Source organism: Trachemys scripta, chromosome 1 (genome assembly GCF_013100865.1).
Source record: "Trachemys scripta elegans isolate TJP31775 chromosome 1, CAS_Tse_1.0, whole genome shotgun sequence".
Taxonomy (NCBI): Eukaryota; Metazoa; Chordata; order Testudines; family Emydidae; genus Trachemys; species Trachemys scripta.
In genome coordinates, this window is record NC_048298.1 from 14,618,440 (window position 1) to 14,642,465 (window position 24,026).

The 24,026-nt window shown below is 42.8% G+C and overlaps 1 protein-coding gene across 2 annotated transcripts in view; it reads left to right on the top strand.

Moving 5' to 3' along the window:
- OPTN (optineurin) overlaps nt 1-22,700 on the top strand; it is a 27,845-nt gene extending 5,145 nt beyond the window's left edge. The window contains exons 3-13 of one of the 2 annotated variants that reach the window (XM_034764989.1): nt 2,090-2,260; nt 3,667-3,746; nt 5,885-6,019; nt 7,777-7,867; nt 9,669-9,784; nt 10,622-10,771; nt 13,541-13,634; nt 14,424-14,582; nt 15,353-15,483; nt 21,307-21,389; nt 21,699-22,700. In XM_034764989.1, the coding sequence (XP_034620880.1) occupies nt 2,090-2,260; nt 3,667-3,746; nt 5,885-6,019; nt 7,777-7,867; nt 9,669-9,784; nt 10,622-10,771; nt 13,541-13,634; nt 14,424-14,582; nt 15,353-15,483; nt 21,307-21,389; nt 21,699-21,823 (1,335 nt within the window). In that variant the 3' untranslated portion in view covers nt 21,824-22,700. The remainder of the gene's footprint in view (nt 1-2,089; nt 2,261-3,666; nt 3,747-5,884; nt 6,020-7,776; nt 7,868-9,668; nt 9,785-10,621; nt 10,772-13,540; nt 13,635-14,423; nt 14,583-15,352; nt 15,484-21,306; nt 21,390-21,698) is intronic. The other variant, XM_034764997.1, reaches the window with a different exon arrangement.
- Nucleotides 22,701-24,026: the final 1,326 nt, after the last annotated feature.

Below are 24,026 nucleotides of genomic sequence, written 5' to 3' on the forward strand. Positions count from 1 at the left end.
CCCGGCGCACCCCCCGGCCGCCCAGCGGCGCCGGATTTTCCCGGACATGTTCGGCTTTTTGGGATTTCCCCCCGGACGGGGATTTGAGTCCCAAAAAGCCGGACATGTCCGGGAAAATCCGGACGTATGGTAACCCTAGCATTGCTGGCACATGATGGCATATATAACATTGGTGGACGTGCAGGTGAATGAACAGGTTATGTTTTAGCTGATCTGGTTGCTGATTCTTGCCTGCATATTTATACCTGTCTCTGGAAATTTCCATTACATGTGTCTGACGAAGTGGGCATTCACCCACGAAAGCTTATGCCCCAATACATCTGTTAGTCTTAAAGGTGCCACAGAACCTTCTAGAGACAAGTTTGTTTTCATTGAACTAAAAGAAATTCAAGAAGTAAAACTTGATTTTTTTTCAGGGTTAAGAATCTCTTGTGGTGGTGACCTAGGCAAGGACACTTATTACTGTTTGTGATTTCTAGCCTGACAATGTCACTTAAGCCAAGACTATTTTCCTTTTTAAGGAATTGTCCTGATTGTAACCTAAATTCTCTTCAGAGAGAGAATGTGAAACAGTCCCTTATTTAAGATGAACTTTATTTAAGTGCCACTTTGAATCCTATCTTTTCACTTTAACCTTTTCTTAATTAAAATACATCATAGCCACTTGCTACTTGTTAGGTGACCTCATGTGCTCTCACGGTTTCAAATACTGATGAATCACAGATCCATCCTTTGGCCTTCACAGACCTATAAACACAAGCACTCAGAATAATTTTGAGAGGAAAAACCCCTACACTTCTGCCTTCCTGCCAGCAAGGGCTGTGATAAGGCTACTTCCCCTCCTGGTCTAAACACAAAATCAGAGGCAACAGGAGGTGGAGGAGATGCTATATGAGGAGAGGCAGCACCAGAGCAGATGCCAGCATGACAAAACTTTAGGAGCTGGGGAACGTATAGTGGGGGGAGGGGGGAAAGGAACTGGGGCAGAGGATGCAGCATAGAAGGGAATGGAGGAGACTCAGGGGGGTTGCCCAGAACTCATAGTGGCAGTGCGGTAGGCTGTGAGCTGAGTGTTGAAGCCCTGTTGGGGCAGAGGGAGACAAACTCAAGGGGAAGGATTGGGAGTGGAGCAAGACACCATAGGGAGGGGTGGAAACTGGAGCTTAATGGTTAAGTAGAGGCCAAAAAAAGGGTCCTCAAATCCTCCCCCCACCCCCTGAGGAGGGGGAGGAGAGACTCTGGGCAAGATGTGGGGAGACTGTGGAGATTTGGAGAGTCCTTCCAAAGAAGAGGTAGGAGGGAGAGATTTGGAAGAAGGGATCGGGGAAATCACAGATGTGAAGAGATGGGGAATAGGGGGAGAGATTGTAGGGAAAGGAGCAGACGGGGGCATTTGGAGAGATTCCAGGCAGAGAGGAGGGAGGATCCCAGATGAGTTGGAGAAAGAAGTGAGGAAGAAGGCTGTACACAGGAGAGGGAATAGTTATACGTCCAAGGAGAGACTGGTGGGGAATGGAGCCCAGAGTGTTGGAGTCAATGATGGGGAATGAGGAATGAAGAGATAAAGGATTTAGAATCGACCTATTTACATGGCTCCAACACTGTATTGTCCAAGTATTTAAAATAGTCCTGTCGGCACTATGGAATTTACCGTATTGAAGGACCCAGTGAAAACACATTTGTCTCCCTGACATGGTTAACTTAAAACACAGTTTGTTCTTGCAGTGTAGATAGGGGAGAACTGGGTTTAATGAGCTTGAGTCTCCCCTTGCTTACACCAGTGTAGCTCCGTTGACTTGAATGGAGTTACTCCTGGTTTACAGCAGTGTTGACGAGGAGAATCAGGTGCATTTTTCTAAACTGGGCTCCAGCTTTTCAGGAGGTGGTTTTATCATTTGATAACTTAGTTTAATGCAGTTTGATCAAAGCAAATTTAAATAGTTTATTCACTGACTTTTTCAAGGCATACCTAACAATGGTCAGGGTGTTAGGATGCTGTTGTGTTGTCTTTGCCTCAGCACTTCTGCTTGAGTAGTTTTGGATTTCTGTTTGATTGGCTAATATGGTGTGTATTTTACATCTTTCCCAGGAGAACTGCACAGTTCCTAGGGAGGAAATGACCCAGGAAACTAAGCAGCTGAAGACCCAGTTGCTGCGGCTCCAGGCTGAGAAGGCAGATCTGCTTGCCATCGTTTCAGAACTACAGCTCAAACTCAATGTCCCTTCGACAGAGGACTCTTTTGTTGAGATCAGAATGAGTGTAAGTTATTGGGAACAAATCATTAACAGCACCATATTTTTGCTTCAAGAATTATCAGTTGGCCTATTGCAGGAAGAGTACAGAGAGCACAATCTGAAAAGTCTTTGTGGTTAAGACAGGATATTTTCGAGGGCAAATTTCTGTGTGATCTGTGAGGGATTTAGCAGTGCAGTTTCCTGTAATAGTAATGGCAAATGCACAGCTCAGTCCCTGTGCAATGTGTTGAAAAGACAGTATGCCACTTTGAGAGGGGGACTAGCAACCCCAACCCTAATAGCAGCAACACAGGTTGCACAGAAGATATACCCTAGCGTGAGTGAATAACCTACTGGTTTTTTGAGTAGTTTTGAGTAGTTAACTTTATGCTGGGGATTATTCTTTAAAGGGATTTTTGTCTACCTTCTCCTATAGTAATGAGGGCCCTTATGTGTGTGTGAGTGAGGGCTGGAGAACTAGATGCCGTTTCTGTTCTCCATTCTCTCCTGTTCAGTCTGTTTCCTGCACACTGTGCTGACTCCATTCCAGGGAGATGCCTGGAGCAGGAATTGCATGCCATAGGTTCGCTTTTGTGCTGTATTTAGTTCAGGGGAAACTTGCATGTGTGGGGTTTGTTTTTTTTTCTCTCCTGGTGGCAAGGAAAGGGTTCCATTTTCTGTCGACAGAAATTAGAGATTCTGTCAAACTCAGTTTAACTCAATTTTAAATATTCAAAACTTCTGTGTCGTAACTGTGCTAAAGACAGAGAGAGCTACTTTTACTATCACCATTGACTCTGTGGAGGCTTCTTCATGGACAAAATCAATCATTTCTTGATCATTTTTATGGTAGTGGATCCATGCCTGGAAGGGCAATTGCTGCGTGAGGCTGAGGGGGTTTAATTCACCCTCACTCACTGAGGTTCTAGAGTTGCTGGGGAAGCTTCAAGCTGCAAGCTCAACTTATGCCCCATTATGGCTACAAAATTCAATCAGGAAGGCATTGGGCTCTATACTGGCAGAGAGAAATTATTCCCTATGGGAGGGCAGATTGTTGGCTTCCCACAAATGAGTGGTTGTTAGACCTATACTGGAAGTCATCTCTGATATTGCTGAGCATGTCAATTGCCTGATCTGATTTTTTGGTTAAGGAAAAAATTAATTGCAAAAGATTGCAGGGGGAAGGTATGGCTTCTCTATTGTCCTTCTCACTTGATCTGTATAACGGGGTGGCCAGAGTACATGTTAAATATTAACTTTTAAAATTTCCAAATGTGAGATTTATTCCCCAGAATCTTGTGTAGTTGTATTGTCATGGTATCATTCTTCCTCACCTTTCTGTTATTTAAAAAGTAAATGAAATAAAAGCAGATTCCAAGTTGTCGCTAGCTAGTGTAATACCAAAGCTAATATTCTTTTTATCCCCAATAGGAGGGAGAATCAAATGCAGCTTTAAAAGAAAATCAGGATGTTGCTAATAACCAAAGGACCAACAAAGCAGCTGCCTACATGTATGTGGAGTCTGGGGCTGTTTCAAGCTTGATTTTTTTTTTTTTTTAAATCACAGAATGTATTGCTTAAGACTCCTCTCACAATTCTATCTTCACATGAACTCTTATACCTGAGGCTTTTTTCCTTGATGAACTTGTACTTCTTCATAGGCTTAGGCAGCTGATACTATTAAAGTTTCCATTTTGGATGCTGCCCAATTTAGTAGCAAGGACTGGCTTAGATAATCCCATGTGACATGCTTGCTACATTTCAGTAGCACGTAATATGATTCCTATACATCCTATCACAAAGTGTAGGGAGTATGAACATAGTGAATAGTCAGACACACACTCCCACGCCACAAGGAGTGGAAGGTTGTGTCATATCACAGGAAAGTTAATTTCCCTATTACTTGTAGTGAGGTCTCGGATTTGATGTCTTGAACTACTGTGTCTTCCACTATCATAATCTGACATAAACAAGCATTTTATGGGGGTGAAATACTACAGGGTTTATTGGCTCAAAAATAAGGCAATTTTAGTGAAAATGTCATTTTACTGGGATTTTGGGGCGGGGGGGAATTGTTTTGTAGAGAGATGTGAAGTTTAATTGGAAAAGCCATTTTGTGAAGACATCCATCATGAAAAGCAACACTTTGGTTCCACAAAATGACCTATAATATATTTGTGAATATTTTAAATGTCAGGTTTCTGTTTTTGCATAGATCTACTCAGTTAAGTGGTTAAATACATCCTCCCTCTTGTTATGAGCTGTTTTTGAAGTGGTGCTCAAAGCAAGAACTGCACTCATGGTCATGGAGCCAGATCTTGAAGATCATGGGCTGCCGCTATTTTAGTCTTTTGGCAAAACTCATTTTCTGGATATCCAACTTGAGACATCCTAATAGGGCCTGACTTTCAGAGGGCTGGTTCTCAACAATTTCTGAAAATGTGATCCCTATAAGGCAGGGGTCGGCAACCTTTCAGAAGTGGTGTGCCGAGTCTTCATTTATTCACTCTAATTTAAGGTTTCGCGTGCCAGTAATGCATTTTAACATTTTTAGAAGGTCTCTTTCTATAAGTCTATATTATATAACTAAACTATTGTATGTAAAGTAAACAAGGTTTTCAAAATGTTTAAAAAGTGTCAATTAAAATGCTGATCTTACGCCACTAGCCTGCTCAGCTTGCTGCCAGCCTGGGGTTCTGTTCACCTAGGCCGGCAGAGGGCTGATCAGGGCCTGTGGCCGGGACCCCAGACCTGAGGGGGGGAGGGGGAAGTGTTTCAGGGGTCAGGGCAGAGGGCTGGGGGAGGGGGTTCAGGGCAGAAGGCTGGGGTGTGTGTGGCGGAGGTTCAGAGATCAGGGCAGAGGGCTGGGGTTGTGGGGGGTGCAGGGCAGAAGGCTGAATGTGTTTGTGGGGGGTTCAGGGCAGAGGGATGGGGCTGTGGGGGTGCAGGGCAGAAGGCTGGGTGTGTGTTGGGGTGGGGGGGTGCAGGGCAGAAGGCTGGGGGCGTGGGGGTGCAGGGGAGAAGGCTGGGTGTGTTTTGGGGTGGGGGGTGCAGGGCAGAAGGCTGGGGAATGTGGGGGGTGCAGGGCAGAAGGCTGGGTGTGTGTTGGGGTGGGGGGTGCAGGGCAGAAGGCTGGGGTGCTCGGCTCGTGGGGGTGCTCAGGGCAGGGGGCTGGAAGGGATATGCCCTGTTCCACCCCCTTCCCCCAGGCTCCGTCCCTACCTCTCTCTGTGTCCTCTACGGAGCAGGGAGCACACTGCCGCTCTTCCCCCTCTCCCTACCCCTCCCCCTCGCTAGGGCCAGGGACTGAGAGGAGGAGGGGCAGGAAAGCACCACGCTGGGGGAAGAAGCGGGGGAGGGGGGAAGCTTGGCTGCTGCAGAATCAAGCTTCTGCCTCCTGCCCCCGCAGGGGAGAGCGGTGAGCAGGGTGGGGGCTGAGTGGGGCTGAGGGCCGGGACTGCGGCAGGGAGCTGAGTGCCACTCAGAATCGGCTCGCGTGCCGTAGGTTGCCGACCCCTGCTATAAGGTCTCTTAAGTTGGGCATCCAGAATCACTAGTCGCTTCTGAAAATCTTGGCATTCAGCTAGGCAAATGGTGGACTGTAAAATTAATTTGTAATCACCTGTACTAATAGCATGTTTGATCATAGCAGGAGCAGATCTGTGGATGAACCAAAGAATTTGGAATCTGAAGAGCTTACTGTTAGCCAACTTCTTTGTTGCCTTAGAAATGAGACTCAGATGAGGGAGACCCTTGAAAAGGAACTTCAAGAACACAAGGAGAGGTATATAATAGATGGTAACAAATATTTTGAATTGCAACCATTATCCCTTAGAACCATTTCAGCCAAAGCTACCAAACCCGTGGCTAGACAGGGACAAGCTAAAATGTCAATATGATGTTGACAGTAGTATATGGGCTGTAGTACATGTCGCTGTGCATTGACCAACATTTATCTCATAAGGACTCCTTTATTGTAGCCATGGGAGGGGTAAATCACAGGTTCTCTTCTATCTCCTGTTCTCTTAATTCTCTTAACACACAGCAGCTCAGGATCCTTTTCCCATTGCCCCCTCTGGGTTTGTAGTTTCCCAAAATGAAAGTGAAATGGTATGATGGATATTTGAGAACATTTTACCTCATGAATTGCTCACACACTGTTCTCTGCAGTTTTCCAATGAAATATTCTCATGGTGTGATGTCCTTTCTAGGGAACCTTGGGCAAGTCAAATTTTATATAGTGGAATAACAATAGTTACTTCACAGGGCTTTAATTCTTTAATGTTTGAGACTCTCAGATACATCTTTTTTTGAAAGCTCCCTAGAATGCCTAAAATAAATTTAATTCCAGATACCTAAAATGAATGTCCCAGATGAAACTGCATAAGCTCAGTCACATTGGTGTAAATTGGAAGTAACTGTTCAAGTTAATGGAATTTCACTGGTATGAGCAGAAGCTGCTCCACGATTTCCATTTTGCAAGGACCGTATGAGATCTGTTCAGAGTAGACACTATGCCAGCACAAATCAGTCACATAATGGTTCTAAACGGCCTTCCTAGAAGTGAAAACCAGCTTATCCAGAAAGTAATTGGGCTATTGGCAATGTCTACACTGCAATTAAACACCATGCAATTAAACACCTCCAGCCTGAGCTACACCATATAGCTACACCACAATTAAATAGCTCCATGGCCAAAGCCCCTCAGGCTGACACGGGCGAGCTGAGGGTGTTTAATAGCAGCGTAGGCATATCCTCAGGGTATGTCTACACTGCAGTTTAAATTGTTTTTTGTAGTGTTGGCAGGCGTACACATGCTGGCTTTAATCTGGTTAGCACAGGTAACAATAACAGTGAAGATGTAGTTGTCACAGGTTTCTGCATAGGCTAACTACCCCAGTAAAAGCCTGCCTGGGATACTATGTACTCAGGTTGTTAGCCCACACTAGAGTCCATGCTGCTATATTAAAGTTAGTATGGATGTACCTACCCACAAATTAATTGCACCTTAATTTGTAGTGTAGATGTATCCTCAAAAAAGTGTGAAATTCTCCTTACCATTTGAAAACCTCAAAGGAAAAAATGGATTCAGAATTGATATTTCTGATCGTATTCCCAACTTCCAAGAGACGCAAGGGACAGATGCATCCATACCCATAGAAAAAGATTTTTGGAAAGTGGCTTTCATTTGTACTGTGGCATGATCACTATGAACATTGATCATTACAGCTGAATCCCCATTTATTCCTGTACCATGAAAATTAACTTGTATGTCTTTATATATAAAAATGAAGTAAGGGCAAGGTATGTGGGGGAATCCAAAAAAAAAAAAATCAGCTTCTGGACATATCTTCATATTTCAGTGTGTGCTTATTTTTTTTTTTTTTTTTTTTTTTTTGACTCCTACGGGAAACGTTAATGTTAGAGTAATATATACAGCAATAGCATATGGTCTCTGAATGCTCCCACTTTTTAAAATGTTCATTATCTCATACTGAATGCGTGTTGAAACTGTCGTCATTGGCTCCTTACGTTTCTCAGGCTATCAACGCTGGAGAAGGAAGTGGCTGATTATCTGGAGAGTGGAACTCAAACGGAATGGGCAGAAGAAGAGGATGAAAGGGCAAAGACGGTATGTACCAGTCATCTGGGTGATTTTGAGCAACTACAAAGAACTGGGTCAGGCAAGATTGGTGTTAATGATACAAGTGTCCAGCCCTTTGGCTGAACCTGAGGAGCATTGGGCAAAGCTCAAGAGGAAGATACAAAGGTGAACTCCATGCTCCCCTGATCCTGGACTGGTTCTCCTGAAGGTTGTTCTAAATTACACAAACTACCAATGGCTCCAAGAGGCAGTTACAGCAGCCGGGAATCAGTGGAACATAGTGGAGTCCCACTCATGCCCAACTATCTTGACCATGCCCTCTAAACAGGGCATGAAGGAGTGACATAGGAGCTTTTATGCCCACAGAGAATCCCTCTAATTTGGAGTAATCCTCCCATGTCTTGGGCCACAATCCACTGGCAATATGGTGTAAAAGACAGACCCTAGCTGCAGAGTTCAGGCCTGAATCCATATTTGGATGGGGGTTATTTCTCTCCTAGCATTAATGCATTTCCCCCCCTGGTTTTGGTGAGTTCATTGCCATGGAGGAGCACAACTGTCTTGGACATAGATGCAGTCACTGATATAGCTGGGTTTTAATCCTTCGAATTAAGGCCTTGAACTGACAGTGGAAGCCAATGAAGAACAAAGTAGTAAGCTCACAGTGGCTGGCATTTGTATTCTGCATAAGCTGGTTTCTCTGTTGCTCGAATGTTTAGCCACAAGTACAGTGAATTATAGTAATCAAGTCTGAAGGTGATAAATGCATGGATTATTGGGGCTAGATTTTCAAGGAAGAAGGGGTAGAGGATTGTAGCAGCTGAAAGTGGAAGAAGGTGGTGTGTTTGTGTGGGGGTTTTTTTTTTTTTTTGCCGCCACAAACCATTTGAAGGGTAGGGGAATCCCAGCCATTTGATACTCACCATCCCCTAAATGACCAGGTAGTATCCCAGCCAAACTACCTCTCCATATCAGTCTGATGAACAGGGTGGGAGATGTCCTAGCAAATTTTTTCAAGTATTTTCCTCTTCTGATCACTTCAGTCTTGCCTGGGTTCAGGTTGAGTCAGATACCCTTAATCCAGATGTAGGCATTGTGACATATTTATGACTGTGCTGGCTGCATCTGTGAAAACATGAAGTGTATAGCTGGGTTTCCTCAATGTGTTGTTGGCAGCAGAGCTCATGTTGTTTCACCAACTCTCCAAGCAACTTTCACCAATGCAGATGTTGTAGGGGGCCAGGAGAGCAGGGTGGATCTTTTGGAGACCATGCAGGTGAGAGCCCTGAGGGACCAGGAGCAGTTACCCATCACCACTGAGTCTGGTGTGAGAGAGAGGACTGCAGCTGTTGCAATACTGTACCATCTACTCCAGCTAAGTCATGTAAGCGGGTCAGCAGCAGCTTGGAGATGACTTTTGTCCATTGTTAGGAGGAGAGTTGTCTTAAAGTGCCACTAGGGTTGTGGCTGTGCTGTCCCCTGGTCTTGAAGTTTTCAGGAAGTTGAGAGGTCAGATGATGCTGGAGTTTGCCTGCCATTACTTTCCTGTTTGGAGGCAGGTGATGGTTGGAGAGGTAGTCTGTGGCCATTTCCCCAGAATTTTAAAGACGTTTGGGGTGCCCAAAATTGCAGCTCTGCTTTCTTTAGGAATGCTCAGCAATTGCAAGATCTTTATATTAATCTCACAGTGGAGCAGAGTTTACTGGTGCTGAATGATTTGTGCTATTCTCTTTAGAAAGAGAATGGTGGTTGCCTGATATAGGTGTCTAGTTTGTTTGCAGTTTTCAAATCTTGAATTGTCTAAGTATAATATCCTTCTTTCTGACAGGTTGGTAGTGAAATAGAAATCCTGAACCTGCAGGTCTCATCCCTCTTCAAAGAACTTCAGGAGGCCCATGCTAAATTAAAAGAAGCTGAGCTGATCCAGAAGAGGCTTCAAGAAAAGTAAGGCTCAGAAAAGGAAATGTTCTGCTGATGATCATCTTAATGTTCATAACCCCTTCCATCTGGGGAGTTTAACAAGCTTTACAAACACTAACTAGTGCTTTCAGTTCTACTTATGAAAAGCACTATATTAAAGCTAGATATTATTATTGATTAAGCCTTATGATACTTCTGAGAAGTGGGTATGTATTAATCTCATTTTACAGGTCCGGAAACAAAGGCCCAGATATCCAAAAGTATTTAGGCACCTGACTACTATTTATTTCTGTGGGAGTTAGGTGCCTAAAATACCTTTGAGGATCTAGTCCTCAGTGGCTTTCGCAAGATTTGAGATGCCACCCCGAGTCAAGCAGAGTTAGCAATAGACCATGTGAATCCTGATTTACAGACTGAGGATTTAATCCCTTCTGATGTGAAGGGGCATTTTAAAATAAATGAAATCCCTTGAAGGAAGAGATTTGCAATCTTAAGAAAAGCAGGTAAGGGCCCAATTTGAACCATTATTCACACGAGTTCTCAGCACACTTGAAAATCAGGCCACTTAATTAGGTGCATTTAAAAAAAAGTAAGAGCCTCACTTTAGGCATCCATTTTTTAAAAACTTTTAGCCACAATTCCCATCTTTTTGAGAGCATATAACCTAAGGAAAAGGGTATAGTTCAATCCCTTTATTTTCTTACAGTTGTGCATGGGGTTTTTTCTTCAGTCTCATGAAATAAGCTTTGGGGGTAAATATTAATCACAAATATAGGTTCTCTTTGTATGATACCCATCATGATGACTTCCATCAAAAAAAGGGAGATAGGAAAGATAACCACTCTCCTTCCTTTTTGTCAGGTGTCAGATACTTGAAAGAAAAAACTCTGTTACTTCAGCAGATTTGGATGAGAGGCAGCAGCACCTATATAGCATTAAAAAGCTAGAGCTTCAGGTGGAGAGCATGCAGTCAGAGCTCAAACTGGAACAAGCCAAAACAAAGGAAGAAAAGTGAGTGTGACAAGATTTTGTACTTTACAAAGATATGTAGAGGTCAGGTGGGGAGAATCTATGGTAATGTATCCAAGGAGTAATTGAATCTCAGATGTGACTGTGTGTGCATACTCCTTCCCCCTCCCCCCCTGTTAAATTGAGCTTGTAGAGATTAATCTGAACTGGATCCAGATAGCTTCCGTTTATCAAAGTTGACAATTCAAACCTCTCTCTACAGTAGGCCCAAAGTGGATCTTCACTTCCAAAGAGCCCCAACCTTTGGGGAAATCCCAGCTCTAACCTCTGACTTGTATACAGCTAGAGAAGGGCACAAGTTGTACTTTGCCATCTCAGGGACGTGTTGCTGATCTAAACAGATCCCTGCCTTCAAATATTGCATACATTAACTTACTGTATCCAGCCTGAGGCCAGAAACACAAACTGGCTTCCCATCTTGGCTTTTTCCTTACAAAAGGTGAAGAAATGGATACTTTGCCTAGCCTGTTACTGTATTTTATTAAATTTTTCCTATGGAGCTGCACAAACATACTCACAATGCATTTTTGAAAGACTGCACTTGGCTAGTTACCCATATGCTGTCCCCAGCGTGTAGCACGGGGCTCATCTCCCAATCAGCAGGAATTTCTGCAGGTTGGTAGTTTTGTCCAGCAGCCAGTTAATAATTTCACTTGTCTGGACTAAGTTTAATTCCCCAGGTTGCTACATAATAGGCATTTTCTTCACTTGGCTTACAAAAGAAAGTGGAAATGCAACTGAATTATTTTTTAAGGATAAATCTGAGGAACCTCCCCTCTGAGGTTACATCCAAATGATGGCTACATGTGACCAGCCATAAAACTGAACTACTCCAGTCTGACAGACATAGACACAAATTTTAGGATAGGCTGTGAGGGGTCTTGAAAATCAAGACAAGCAGTTTATGCTTGTAGATACTGAGCAAGGTCTACCAGGCATTTCAGTACCAAGGCAGATCAGTTGGATTAATTATTATAACAGGCTCTTGTGAGCAGTTCCCTAATTTGTCACTTCCTTGGACCCAAGAGCTGCAATCAGTTATATGCAGGGCTTGAAGACAGTTACGTTAAGGAAAGGCTTGGGAACTGACCATTACTCTGGTGGGAACAAGACAGTACCCTGGATACTCTCAAATGTTTGTAGACGTGTTCACATTGTTACTGGAAGCGCTCTGGTCATGAGCACGGTGCTCTAGAGCAGTGGTTTTCCAGCTGTGGGTTAGAACCCCAAAGTGGATCACAACCCCATTTTAATGGGGTCGCCATGACTGGCATTAGACTTCCTGGGGTCCAGGGCTAAAGCCCAAGCCCCACCACCCCAGGGCCAAAGCTGACGACTGAGGGCTTCAGACCTAAGTGGCGGGACCCGTAACCGGAGCCCTCTGCCTGAGCTGAAGCCCCCGGCTTTGCCTCCTCCCAGCTCGGGGCAGCAGGGCTCAGGCTTTGGCATTGCCCCCGCTCCAGGGTAGCAGGGGCTTGGACAGGCTCAGGCTTTGGTCCCTTCCTGGGGTCACGTAGTAATTTTTGTTGTCCAGAGGGGGTCGTGGTGCAATAAAGTTTGAGAACTCCTGCTCTAGAGAAAGTAACCCAAATGGCCCAGATGGCACCAGGAGAATGGATGAAGTGTCATACACTCTAAGGTCAGAAGGGACCATCATGATCATCTAGTCTGACCTCCTGCACACTGCAGGCCACAGAACCTCACCCACCCACTCCTGTAGTAGACCCCTAAACTCTGGCTGAGTTACTGAAGTTCTCAAATCATGGCTTAAAGACTTGGATATAGAGAATCCACCATTTACACTAGCTTAAACCTACAAGTGACCCATGCCTCATGCTGCAGAGGAAGGCAAAAAACCAAGCTGCTCAGAAAGAGTGAGAGAAGAGGGCATGGGAGACACCAATGTCTCCAAACTCTGCTGGGGCCAGTGTTTTGGTAAGAAGCGCCACAAATAATAGTCATAAAAGAATTAAAAGCTGTTAAGAAACACTACTTCAAAAGCTTAGCTCAGTCCATTTTATTTAATGAAGAGATGTTAAAGAGGTGACTGTTCCATGGTCTATAAGCACCTACCTGGATATTATATGGCAATTTAATCTATCAGAAAAAAGCATAATGAGATCAAATGGCTGGAAGCTGAAGATAGACAAAGTCTGACTGGAAATAAGGGACAAATTTTTAACAATGAGGGTAAGTCACCACTGGGGCAGTTTACCTAGGGATATGGCAAATTCTCCTTCACTTGAAATCTTCAAGTCCAGACTGGCTATCTTTTCAAAAGATATGCTGTATCTCTCACAGAAGCTATGGGCTTGGTGCTGAAATTATTGGGTGAGATTCTTTGGCCTGTACTACAGGAGGCCTGATTTAAGTGATCGGAATGGTCCCTTCTGGACTTGAAATCTGTGAAAAGACCAGCACCAGAGACTTTGAGAGAGGGTATGGTGAGGGATAGAAGGCTACTTTTTATCGTCAGACTGAAATACCATTTGTAAGTTGTTAGAGGTTTTTGTGGTTTTTTGTTTTGTTTTTATTTTCCTGTAAAAAAGTAAAGTCAGACTGGAGAAAATTCTGATAGTTGATAGTTAGTCCTTCAGCTTTCTGGATCGGTGTCTTAAACGCTGGGGATTTGCAAGTTTGACGGGGAGGAGTGATGAAAGAAATCCTAAAGTGGGAGCCAGTGGAACAATTTAACAAAATGGAAGATGATAGAAGTAGCATTTCAGATGTAATTTTTTTTCTCTTAAACAGGACAAAGTTTTCTGACTTGCAGCATACGTACAGCAAGCTTCTCCCTGAACTCAGTGATGCAATGAAAACCATTGAAGAACTAAAAAACAACGAGGTAAACTGGTTATGAAGCGAAATTGCAATGAGTTTTAGGGGAGAGAAATGAATGTGGATTGTAACAATATTGTGGTCAATGACTTCATGATTTTTCAGCTTTACCATACACCATAGCCACATAGATTTCATGGTCATTAGTAAGGACACACCTTGACATCTCCTGCTCCAAAAACACAAACGCCACCTCCCACCACTTCAACTAAAGATGAACCACATCTCTGCTGGGTTAGTGCTGATATCCTCTGTAGGCTGCAAGCTACGGCAATGAGACACAATTGCATACATTTCAGCAATTCTTAGTCTATCCCAACTCAAGAGTCAGAAGTTAAGCATCTAAATGTTAGTGTAATCTTAAGAAAATAAGGTCTTTGGGGCAGGGATCTTCTTTTTAGTTGTTGTTGGTTTTTTTTTTTTTTTTTTTTTTTTTTCAGTGCCTCACCCAGTCAGGTCCCAATATATGACTGAGGCTCCTGGAATACATATAATAAAGTACTATACAATATATGTTGCAATAGCGGGAAGAATAGGGTTAATTAAGCCTTAGCTTTGAACTTGGTTGCTTTTCCCAGTACTTTTAACAGAGACCTTACTCTTCAGTAAAAAAAAAAAAAAAAAAAAAGAGGGAAGATCTTCATAGACTGCATCAAGAAATTCCTTTTGGGCTTGACACAGTGGGGACTGGTGAGAGCTGTATATCTGGGAGCCGGAAGTAGCCTTGAGCTGATGGATCTTTTTTGGGGGAGGGGTGGGGGGAAATCAGGCCATTTAAATGAATTCTTCCTTGCAGTTGGCGAGAGTGGATAAGGCGGTGGTAGAGGACCTGAATAAAAAGCTAGAGCTGGCGGAGAGAGCTTTGGCTACAAAACAGCTACAGATGGATGAAATGAAGCAGACCATTGCTAAGCAGGAGGAAGACCTTGAAACCATGGCTGTCCTCCGAGCTCAGGTACGGGGTGTCCTTCAGAAAAGTCAGGGAGGCTTGGATAGTTCTCCTTCCCAGTGTTCAGAAATTGGAAGAAAAACCCTAATGGCTCAAGCAATTGCTCTGAATAATTTAAAACAGACTTACAAGAGTCCAGATATATAATTCCCTGTTTGAGTTTCCCCTATAGATCCTTGTAGAATCTGTACTTTGAATTCCCAGCTACCATTGACCTTAATGGATGGGATTTCTGGGAACTAAATGAGTCTGGAACGTGACACAATTTCGCACCACCAATAAAAAGTTTGGTAGTTGATATAGAACAAAAATATTCTATTTTCAATTGGCTCCTTTAATGTTAGAGTGGTGGTTTTAGTCAAATTAAATGAAGTCATCGGTGTAAAGTGTGAATAGAAAGAAGGCTGGTCTTGAACTGGAACTCTGGAGTTCTGGGACCAATTTCTGGCTCTGCCAGAGATTTTCTGTCTGACCTTGGACAAGTCTCCTGCTCACTGTTGTGGCATCAGTCCTGCCTGTAAAATGGAGATGATGATGCCTGATTTCTCCCAGCCTTTCTTTGCTATTAGCTCTTTGGGTCTTGGACTACATGTTCCCATGTGTATGTGCAGCTTCTAGTACAACGGAGGCACTGATTTTGGTTGGGCTTATAGGGGCTTTTGCAATACAATAACATACTGGTTGGCTGTGTTGGCAAATGGGATTAATTTATACACTGATAGTTAGATCTGATCTAAATAGTAAATGCTGAACATGATTTTATTTTTTCTGACCAGATGGAGGTTTATTGTTCTGACTTCCATGCTGAGAGAAAAGCAAGAGAGAAGATACATGAGGAAAAAGAACAGTTGGCTGTACAGCTGACATACCTGCTACAAGAGAAACTTACTCTTGAAAATCTTGGCAGGTGAGAAACTGATTAATTCCAAACATGTTTCTGACCGAGTTGTCTGGATCATCTTGTTGTCTCTTGTGTTGGGGAGCTGGCTAGGGACTCATTAAAATCAACATTGGCTTTAATGAGTGTTTGAAGCCACAACACACCTGTGCTCCTCAATAAAGTTAAAAAAACAAACGACAACAAAAAGCTCTAGAAGCCAGAGACTTGGCTTTATAGTGAACTAGCTGATTTAAGCAAGAAATTAGCCAGATGACAGAACAGTGAGCGTGTGTGCGAGATTGATCCAAAGAACTCAAAGCACCAAAATAAATTGAGCCATATGACACCCCCTTGTGAATTATGAAAGTATTATACTTACTTGAAATATACAGTTAAACTCAGTGGGTGAAACCCTGGCCCCATTGATTTCAGTGGGGCCAGAATTTCACCTAAGGACTCTCTCTGTAAATTGGCTTAATCTGAAACCCCATTTGTTCAGATTTTTCAGGTCTCTTCTAAAAAGTAAGTCAATAGATATAAACTGTGTCTTAAAAGAAAACAAACCAACCATTCTTTCACTACCCAGATATCTAGTATCTGGAGAGATTTGGTAGTCTCTCATCCCAGTGGATCAGGGTCTTCTCCCTCAGTCCTTTCTACCTCTAGAGCTATTTACTTTCTGCCCTGGTTGCTCAAGGTCTTGCCTCCCAGGCCTGTCTACCTGGAGAGCTTTTATAATCTCTGCCCCTTTTGGTCAGGGTTCCCTTCCAGGCCTCTCTGCCTGGAGTTAGACTAACTGGGACAAGGAATTGTTAAAAGCTCTCCAGGTAGAGAGGCCTAGGAGAGAAACCCTGAGGCACCAGGGCAGAGACTACCATGACTAGCTCTCCAGGTAGAAAGGCCTGGGAGAGAAGTGAAGAAGCAGGGCATAATTGATAGGTGTGTCACAGAGCTACTTAAGGAAGGAGCCTGATCTGGAAAAGGGTCTTTCTTCTTAGCCAAGTTGCACTTTGATCCTGGCTGGACCTTGAGCAGGTTCTGGAGCCTAGTCAGTTCATTTTGCAGCAGAAAGCACTGCTGGTCAGCTCTTGCTCCCATTTTACTGATTGAAACCACCTCTGTTCTGTTTCCTGAATCTGGGTCTCATAAGCCTTCAACCTGTTGTTTATTTCATGCCAGAGAGCATTCATCTGGTTTGGCAGGTTGTAGGGGCGCCTGGTGCCCAACCAAGAGTCCTGGCTATCAGTTGTTCTCTGAGCTCCTAGGCCCTGTGAAACAGGTTTCCCTTTGTCTGACACCTCTCGTCAGGGAACCCCGCTGTCCTCTCACTGGGCTCTTCTCCATCAGAATAATTTCAGGGCCCTGGTCCTGCCTCAGTTCCTGCGACACATTAGGTACATTCCCCATGTTCTCTTCCCTCACGACAGAGACTGGGTCTTGCCTTCAGCAAAAGAGCTGTTCAAACCCTACAACTGCTTTCTCATTTCTGTCCTGTGGGCTTCAATCCTGCTGCTTTGTCTAGCCCAGCTTTGCCAGTTATGGGGAGACCTGGGTCTATGATTGTTCTAGTACTGCCTTCCTGAGTTAGAGTTTTTCTTGGGGCAGTACCTTCTTATGTGACCCATTTCCCCATAATAGAAACCAGTTGTCCCTGGGGTAGCCTTCCAAGCCCTAAACTGAGTCCTGATGATCCTCTGTTCCGCCTTCACTACAGCCTAAGCCTCAGCCATTTGTGGCCGGGTGTCTTGGTCAGCCTGGCCTTCACTGGTCTCGATGGCTCTTACGGCAACTGGTCTGGTCTTACAAGCCATGGTTGTAGCAGGGTAAACCCATCTCACCTTCCCCACTTGTCCATAGTACCTGCAGCTCCATGGTGGGGTCTTCCGATTCTTTCCTTTGCAGCATCTGCAGTGGCTGGGCCTGGCTGTCATGGCTGCCAAGCTCCCTGCCACGCCTGAGACTGGTGATCCTGGAGTTGCTGCTGTTAAAGTCCCTCCAGGGTTTTGCCATACTGCTGCTGGACAGCTTGCTGGGACTTTGCAGCTCCTGCAGTCTGCTGCTGCTGGCCGAGAGCTCTTATCTGCTCTTCCATGATCCCGTTGTGTGCAGGGGCTGGTCTGAATAAATCAGTGTAACAGGGTTGCACTCACCTCTCACGAGCACCCCCGACCAAGTATGTGTGCCTGCACTCTCTCTACCTGTTTTTGGTGGGCCTTTGCTGACTCAGTCCTCCATCCAAGTCGTATACAGTCCGTCTGTGAGATAAAAGCAAGGAACTGAACTCACTCTTCCCCTGCAGCGCTTATACTGACCTGCTGGGCCCTGATTGGCTGCTTCCCACACAGCCACTCTAGGCTGCTTGGAGGACCTCTCTTCTGCCCTTTGCTCAGGCAATTGGTATTCTTTTGCTGAACAGTGCGATTAAAACTGCGATTAAGCATGATTTTTTTTAAATCATGATTAATTTTTTTGAGTATATATTGTATTCCGTGTTGTAACTGAAATCAGTGTATATTATTTTTATTACAAATATTTGCACTGTAAAAATGATAAAAGAAATAGTATTTTTAATTCACCTCATACAAGTACTGTAGTGCAATCTTTGTCGTCAAATTGCAACTTACAAATGTAGATTGTTTTTTTGTTTTGTTTTTTGTTACATAACTGCACTCAAAAACAAAACAGTGTAAAACTTCAGAGCCTACAAGTCCACTCAGTCCTACTTCTTGTTCAGCCAATCGCTAAAACAAACAAGTTTGTTTACATTTACAGGGGATAATGCAGCCCTCTTCTTATTTACAGTGTCGCCAGAAAGTGAGAACAGGCATTTACATGGCACTTTTGTAGCTGGAATTGCAAGGTATTTACGTGCCAGATATGCTAAACATTGGTATGCCTCTTCATGCTTCGGCCACCATTCCAGAGCACATGCTTCCATGTTGATGTCGCTCGTTAAAAAAATGTGTTAATTAAATTTGTGACTGAACTCCGTGGGGAAGAATTGTATGTCCCCTGCTCTGTTTTACCCACCTTCTGCCATATATTTCATGTTATAACATTCTCGGATGATGACCCAGCACATGTTGTTCATTTTAAGAACACTTCCAATGCAGATTTCACAAAACACAAAGATGGTACCAATGTGAGATTTCTAAAGATACCTACAGCACTCGACCCAAGGTTTAAGAAGCTGAAGTGCCTTCCAAAATCTGAGCAAGATGAGGTATGGAGCATGCTTTCAGAAGTCTTAAAAGAGCAACACTCCGCTGCAGAAGCTACAGAACCCGAACCACCAAAAAGGAAAATCAACCTACTGCTGGTGGCATCTGACTCGGATAATGAAAATGAACGTGCGTCGGACCACACTGCTTTGGATGGTTATCGAGTAGAACCTGTCACCAGCATGGATGTATATCCCCTGGAATGGTGGTTGAAGCATGAAGGGACATATGAATCTTTAGTGCATCTGGCACGTAAATATCTTGCGATGCTGGCTACAACAGTGCCATGAGAACGCCTGTTCTCACTTTTAGGTGATCTTGTAAACAAGAAGCAGGCAGCATTATCTCCTGCAAATGTAAACAAACTTGTTTGTCTGAGAGATGAGCTGAACAAGAAGTAGGACTATGTGGACTTGCAGGCTCTACAATTTTACACTGTTTCATTTTTGAATGCAGTTTTTGTTGTTTTTTTACATAATTCTACATTTGTAAGCTCAACTTTTATGATAAAGAGATTGCACTACAGTACTTGTATTAGGTGAATTGAAAAATACTATTTCTTTTGGTTTTTTACAGTGCAAATACTTGTAATAAAAAATAAATATAATGTGAGCACTGTATACTTCGTATTCTGTGTTGTAATTGAAATCAGTATATTTGAAAATGTAGAAAATATCCAAAAATATTTAAATAAATGGTATTATATTATTATTTAACAGTGCAATTAATCGCGACCAATTTTTTAATTGCTTTTTTAATCAACTTATCGCCCTGCTGATAAGTTATTCATGCATTTGACAGTATCTGTGTTGGCAATACAATCGAAGAGAGTTGAAAATTTGAAACCAAATTCTCTCTGCAAACATTTCATGTAATTGCACTCTGCTGTGTTCAGAACACTGAAGACAAATAGACATAAGAATGTTTAGACATTAAGGCCAGAAGGAACCATCATCATCTAGTCTGACCTCCTGTACATCACAGGACACAGAACCTCACCCCCACTCCCTACTTCAGTAATTCAGCCAGAGATTACAGGCCTATTACAGAAGTCCTCAAATCTTGATTTAAAGACTTCAAGTTACAGAGAATCCACCATTTACTCTAGTTCAAACCAGCAAGTGACCTGTGACCAACGCTGCAGAGGAAGGCAAAAAACCCCAGAGTTTCTGCCAATCTGACCTTGGGGGAATTCCTTCCTGACCCAAATATGGCAGTCCTTTAGACACTGAGCATATGGGCAAGCTCCACCATCCAGACAACTAGGAAAGAATTCTCTGTAGTAACTCAGAGTGTAGTGTCCCATCTCTGGCTGTTGGAGATATTTGCCAATAGCAGTCGCGGATTGGTCATATGGCATTGTAAGCAATCTCATCATACCATCCCCTCCATAAACTTATCAAGCTAAGTCTTAAAGTCAGTTAGGTTTTTTGCCCCCATTGTTCCCCTTGGAAGGCTGTTCCAGAACTTCACTCCTCTGAGAGATAGAAACCTTTGTCTAATTTCAAGCCTAAACTTATTGCTGGCCAATTTATATCCATTTGTTCTTGTTCCAAGATTGGACCTTAACTTAAACAATTCCCCTCCCTCCCTGTTGTTTATCCCTCATATGTATTTAGAGAGCAATCATATCTCGTCTCGTCCTTTGGTTAGGCTAAACAAGCCAAGGTCCATAAGTCTTCTCTCATAAGATTCCTCTGATCATGCTAGTAGCCCTTCTTCTGTACCTGTTCCAGTTTGAATTCAGCTTTCTTCAACATGAGAGACCAGAATTTTACATAGTATTTCAGATGAGGTATCACCAGTGCCAGGTCCAATGTTACTAATGCTTCCCTATCACTACTGGAAATACCTCACCTGAGGCATCCTAGGATTGCATGAGCCTTTTTCAGGGCCACATCACATTGGTGGCTCATAGTCATCCTGTGATAGACCTTGGTGCATTGGTTGTTTTCCTCCTCTGTTGTTTACAACTTAAGTCCCCAACTTATAGCAGAAATGCTTGTTAGTCCCTAAGTGAATGACCTTGCACTATTCCCTATTTCATTTCACCCTATTTCTATTACTCCCGTTTTTAAAGTCATCCAAACCTCCTTATATGATGATCTGGTCCTCTCCCTATTGACATTACCTCCCAGCTTAGTTCCCTTGCAGACTTTATTAGTACACTTCCACTTTTTGTGCCAGGTCATTAATTAAAATATAAAATAAGATTTGTTCCAAGACAGATCCTTCACTAGTAACCTCCCTCCAGCCTGGCAGTTCACCGATTGTAGTCTCCCCATTTCCTTACCCACCTTTCAATTCTCATATTAAACCCCATCTTCTCCAAGACATGTAGCCCAAAATATTTTCCTGTATAACTTCGTCTTTTAACACTTACAATTGAGCATTAAATGATTTGAGTCCTTAGAATGTTCCAAAGGACAGAGTTCTTAGCACTTGTCCCAGGGCAGAAGCTTCTGTGTTGATGCCATATACTACTTTAAAATTGTTCCCTTCAGCAGTTCATATCAAACAGTCCTTCTGCTTTCCCTATTGTTTGAGGTTAGACTAGATTTCTCTTTCTACCAGGCTTTGTGTGTGTGCTTGAAAATGAGCACCCTCTTAACTTCTTTAATCTCTGCAGAAACTCTTTGGTGGAAATGCAGAATCGTCATGGAGCCAGAGAATCAGTGGATCAAGATCATTCACCTCATCTTGTACAAAGAGGTAAATTAATAGAAGATAATTGTTATGGGATCAAATCCTGGGCCTGGCCCTGCTGTCCCCAGTATAAGCCAGCTTCGCATTGCTGCCAGGCCAGTCAAGAGGCACAATACTGAGCACTCTCAGGACTGCTCTGTCTTAGCCCAGCAGCCTTCAGGGCCTTTTTGTAATTGAAGATGGGCCAGCAATTGCAGCTCCGTAGCTACAGTCCACAGGCCTATCAATTTGGTATCTTTTGCCAGCACTAAATTCACATTTTCACAAAAGAGTGAAAATCTAGTTTAACATAGTTTTAATGCTCTTTCTCTGCAGGAACTGATCCTCAGGACTGGCGGCAGCAGCAGAGGAATATTCCAGTACATTCCTGTCCCAAGTGTGGAGAAATTCTACCTGACATGGACACGCTTCAGATCCACGTTATGGACTGTATCATCTGAATGCTGATCTCCAACTCTTCATAAATGGAAATTTTTACCTGCCAAGCAAATGCATCCTTTCCCTCTAGAATAGGACCTGATCCTACTCCCCAGGAAGTTTTACAGGGTTTTTTCCACTGATTTCATTGACAACAGGGCAACACCACTTTTTTTTTTTTTTTTTTTTTTTTTTTTTTAGCATTTCCATTTGCTTTAGGGAAGAGAGAATTTTCATTTTGTAAAATAAGTTGCTAATTTACAGAACTCCACATATATCTGTTGCGGTGGAATCTTTTAATCATCCTCTAACAACAAGCTCCACTTCTCATAGTTTATGATCACTCAGAGCAGAGAATGATTCACACTATCTGGCTGAATTAATGCAGTCAAAGGAGAAACAAGATAGATACAGCTGATCAGTTTATACATGAGATGAAGTAGTTACAGGCTTAATCAGGAAGCTAACTCATATTTGAGAAGCTTTTAATAAAATGGAATAGTTTTGTATTCATTACACACTTGAAATGAATCCTGCTTTTGTGCTGAATAGCAGTTTTATTGAATTCCCTGTAACCAGGCTAATCTGATGTTAGATTATTGATACTGTAGTTTGTGTACTCTCTGCTTTAACCAGATGTGGGCAAAGTGTAAGATTAAACTGGTTGGGTCTGAAATATGTAGCTGCTGCTATAAAACCGAATGACTTTAATATCGAACAATTCACAGTTTAAAGAAGCTATCTTTACTCCTCTCATTGTAGTAAATTCACCTGAACTTGTACAGTAGAGCTCAAAATATTTTGCTGGAAACAGGTATGGTGGATGTAACTTAATCATTTAGGAGAGTTCATTGAGTTTCATGTTTACGAGAAAAATAAATCTGTTGCAAAACACAAGAACCAACTTTGCAACTTGTGCATATTTTAGATCTTCATTATATTCTGGATTGGCTTTTCGTCCATATGTATTTCCAATAGGAAACTGTGTTGGGCTAGGTCTTTTGATGCTCTCTTTGCTAATATAATACCAAATCTAAAAACTATCACCATCTTCCTTGGGATTGTGGTGGGATTCCAGCTCAGCCCCTCAATCGGCTGCTCTTGTTGAATTACCATTGAAATCTAGAATGCAAAATCTACTGTGACAGCAAAGAAAGAAAGAGAAAGAAAGCCGCAGGATCATACATCAAATAATGTGAAGGACTGCTGGAATGAGGATTGTAATAGGAAAAAAATGGAAATTATATTGAGCTTGATCCTGTACTCATTCAGATGAAAGTCCCACTGACTTCAAATGGGATTTCTCTCCAAGTAAGAACTGCAGGATTAGAGCGCTGTCTGGACACCTGATTGAATTGTTAAATCTATTGCTATAAACTACCAGTCCCCGAACTTGGACCATACTTGGTAAATGAGCACCAATGATAAACATGCATGCGATGCAAAAGGAATGTAATTTGTTTGCAAACAATTGATACCCAAAATTCAAAACTATGGGATATGAGAAATTGGCAGAGATGGGAGGCCAAAAGATTGTTGCAAAATCGATGCAGGTACATGGAAAAACTTTGAACACCCCCAATGAGGTCCCCATACCCCATCCTCTTGCTGTTTATGTAAAGGAGGTGTTAATTTATTGCTTGCATTCAGCCGCTATGAATGGCAGATCCCTAGCCCCTATTGGAATGGCTCTGGCTTGGTCATTACATTGTGTGTAGAGCTCTGCGCAGATACAAAATTTGTATCCATATCCAATCCGTGAACATGGTCCACAGATATAAAGCAGAGATTCACAGATTTGCAGGGCTCTATTTGTGTGAGTGTTCCAGATATGTGTTGCTTGAAATTGGTGGGTTGCACAAGATCATACTTCCAGCTCCAAACATTAGTAAGACAGGACACTAATGACCTCTCACAGAGATAGCTAAATTAAATCCATGCTACAAAATGCAGGTTTCATTGATGGTCAATGGGGGCACTGTGCTATTTTTCCAAAGTTATGGGGAAGGGTAATTGTACACATCAGATGTAGATGGTCAGTGTTTTTCATATGTCACTTTATTAATTATTTCTTGGTCTGCGCTTATATTTTTGAGGTTGACCATTATGTAATAACCATAAATATTCCAGTCCATTACTACTCACGTTAGAATTGTGCAGTAGTATTAAAGCTTATGTCCTTGTTAGCTGCTGTCATTTGACTGACTTCACAAGTGCTGAACTTCT